The 1922-nt window shown below is 40.1% G+C and overlaps 1 protein-coding gene across 1 annotated transcript; it reads right to left on the minus strand.

The window, feature by feature from the left end:
- Positions 1-901: 901 nt before the first annotated feature.
- Positions 902-1492, minus strand: LOC148703502 (uncharacterized). Its single transcript, XM_089923539.1, has one exon. The coding sequence runs from the start codon at positions 1490-1492 to the stop codon at positions 902-904; it is 591 nt and encodes a 196-aa protein (XP_089779665.1).
- Positions 1493-1922: the final 430 nt, after the last annotated feature.

Genomic DNA, 1922 nt, shown 5'->3' on the forward strand with positions numbered 1-1922 from the left:
TGGGAATAAGAGCGGCCATAGCTGCACTACTATCTGAGAGTACGGATTTTAAAGCATGGAATAATGGCAAAAGTTTTTATGATGCATAATCATATTTATGAAGTTGCATGAATGGACATGCATAGTTTTATGACTAGTTTTATTATAGAAATGCTTTCTTTATTTAAAATGTTTGTTCTTCAAATAGTGTATTAGCATACAAAACATTATGCTTGATTCGATAAGATTATGCTTGTTTACTTACTGGGCTTTATAGCTCACATCATTTTATTTATGTTTTTACAAATGAATAGGAGATGATAGGAACAAGGAGCGTAACATGCTCCAGGGTTATGGGAAAGACGAATGTTAAATGTTGATATTGTCTTTTTTTTAGAAGCTTTGTATGGATTTTAATACATGAACATTTAATGACTTTCATGAATATAGTTGTTTACAATTTGAAGTTTTTTTAAAGTGGCTGTGTGTTATTGAATGCTTAACTTGGCAATAACACAGCCGTGTTATGAACCGAATTCGGGGCGTGACATTAACCACAGCAGCTCTACTCGTGCCTTCATCAGTGGCTGTAGTCTCACGCTTTTTTCGTGCCTGAAGTTCATTCCACCAATTTGGGTATCCATGTAACTTGAAACAAGTTTCACGGGTATGTTTGGTTTTGCCACAGTGAGTGCATTTCCCACCATCAGATTGGCCCAGTTTAGACTTGAAGGTTGGGTTCAATTTTTCATTGCTTAGAGGAAGTGACCCTATTTTCGACTGTATGTTTGATTGGCTAGTCTTGATTCCTTTAGATGCCATAACAGCACCAAGACTGGAATCCGCACCTGAGATCATCACGGTCTGCCGACATCTTTCCGTCGGACATGAGCATAGGCCTGCTCAACTGTAGGGAACGATTTCAGCTGTAGCACATCACTCCGAATCTTGTCTGGCCAATCGTCCAATCCATCAAGAAAGATATAAACTCTATCTTCCTGTAGGCTTGATTGTATTTCTGGATATTACCAGGGCAGACCATAGGATTGGAACGGCGAAAATCGATTTCTCGCCATAATCCTTGAAGGTCGTTGTAGTATTTTTCAATGGATCCACCGGCTTGTCTCATGCGAGTTACACGATGTCGGAGATCATAAACTTGAGAAGTATCAGTCCCATCAAAATAAGTTGTAGCAACAGAATCCCATACCTGTTTTGCAGTAGGGAAGCGAATGAAGTTTGCAATCAAGGATGAATCCATCGAGTTGATTAGCCATCCTTTGACAATAGCGTTCTTGGTTCGCCATCTCCGATAAGATGGGTCAATTTTCGGAGGCTGGGGAGAGTCTCCATTGGTATATCCCAATTTGTCTTTGCCAGAGATATACATCTCGACAATCTGGGACCATAAGGCATAGTTGGAACCATCCAACTTAATGCCGATTGGAGCTGTTGAAGAATCTGCAAGCGGTGGGTGTGGGGAGGTTTGGGCTCTGATCAGAACTTCTGTCATCTTGTACGTTAGGTCATTAAGAATGGATTCGGCCTAGGAGTTGTGGTATTGCACCATCTCAGATGAATCCTCCATGGATTCCACGAGGTCTAGTGTGTTTCTTGATCAAGAGGTGGGTAGAGCATAGTTTTTCGAATCATACTCTAATACCATGTTAATAGGGAGTTTTCTAATTTTCGTATCTCATCTTCAGAACCAAGTACAGTAATATATAGATACAGAGAGAAAGTTTCGGCACCTATTCTAGACGAGGCTAGAATTATGGTTGACCTATGAAGTATAGGATTTTACAAATAAATAGGTTCCTATAATTGCTCCATTCTAACAGCTACCGCCAATAATAAACGGGTTCCTATAATTGCACCATTCTAACAGCTCACGCCAACAAGTCGCTGCCCATGTTTTGTGAATTCGAGCACTATGTAGCAGT

Source organism: Phoenix dactylifera, chromosome 5 (genome assembly GCF_051530095.1).
Source record: "Phoenix dactylifera cultivar Ajwa chromosome 5, Ajwa_hap1_PhDact_Kaust_v1.1, whole genome shotgun sequence".
NCBI classification, from domain to species: Eukaryota; Viridiplantae; Streptophyta; class Magnoliopsida; order Arecales; family Arecaceae; genus Phoenix; species Phoenix dactylifera.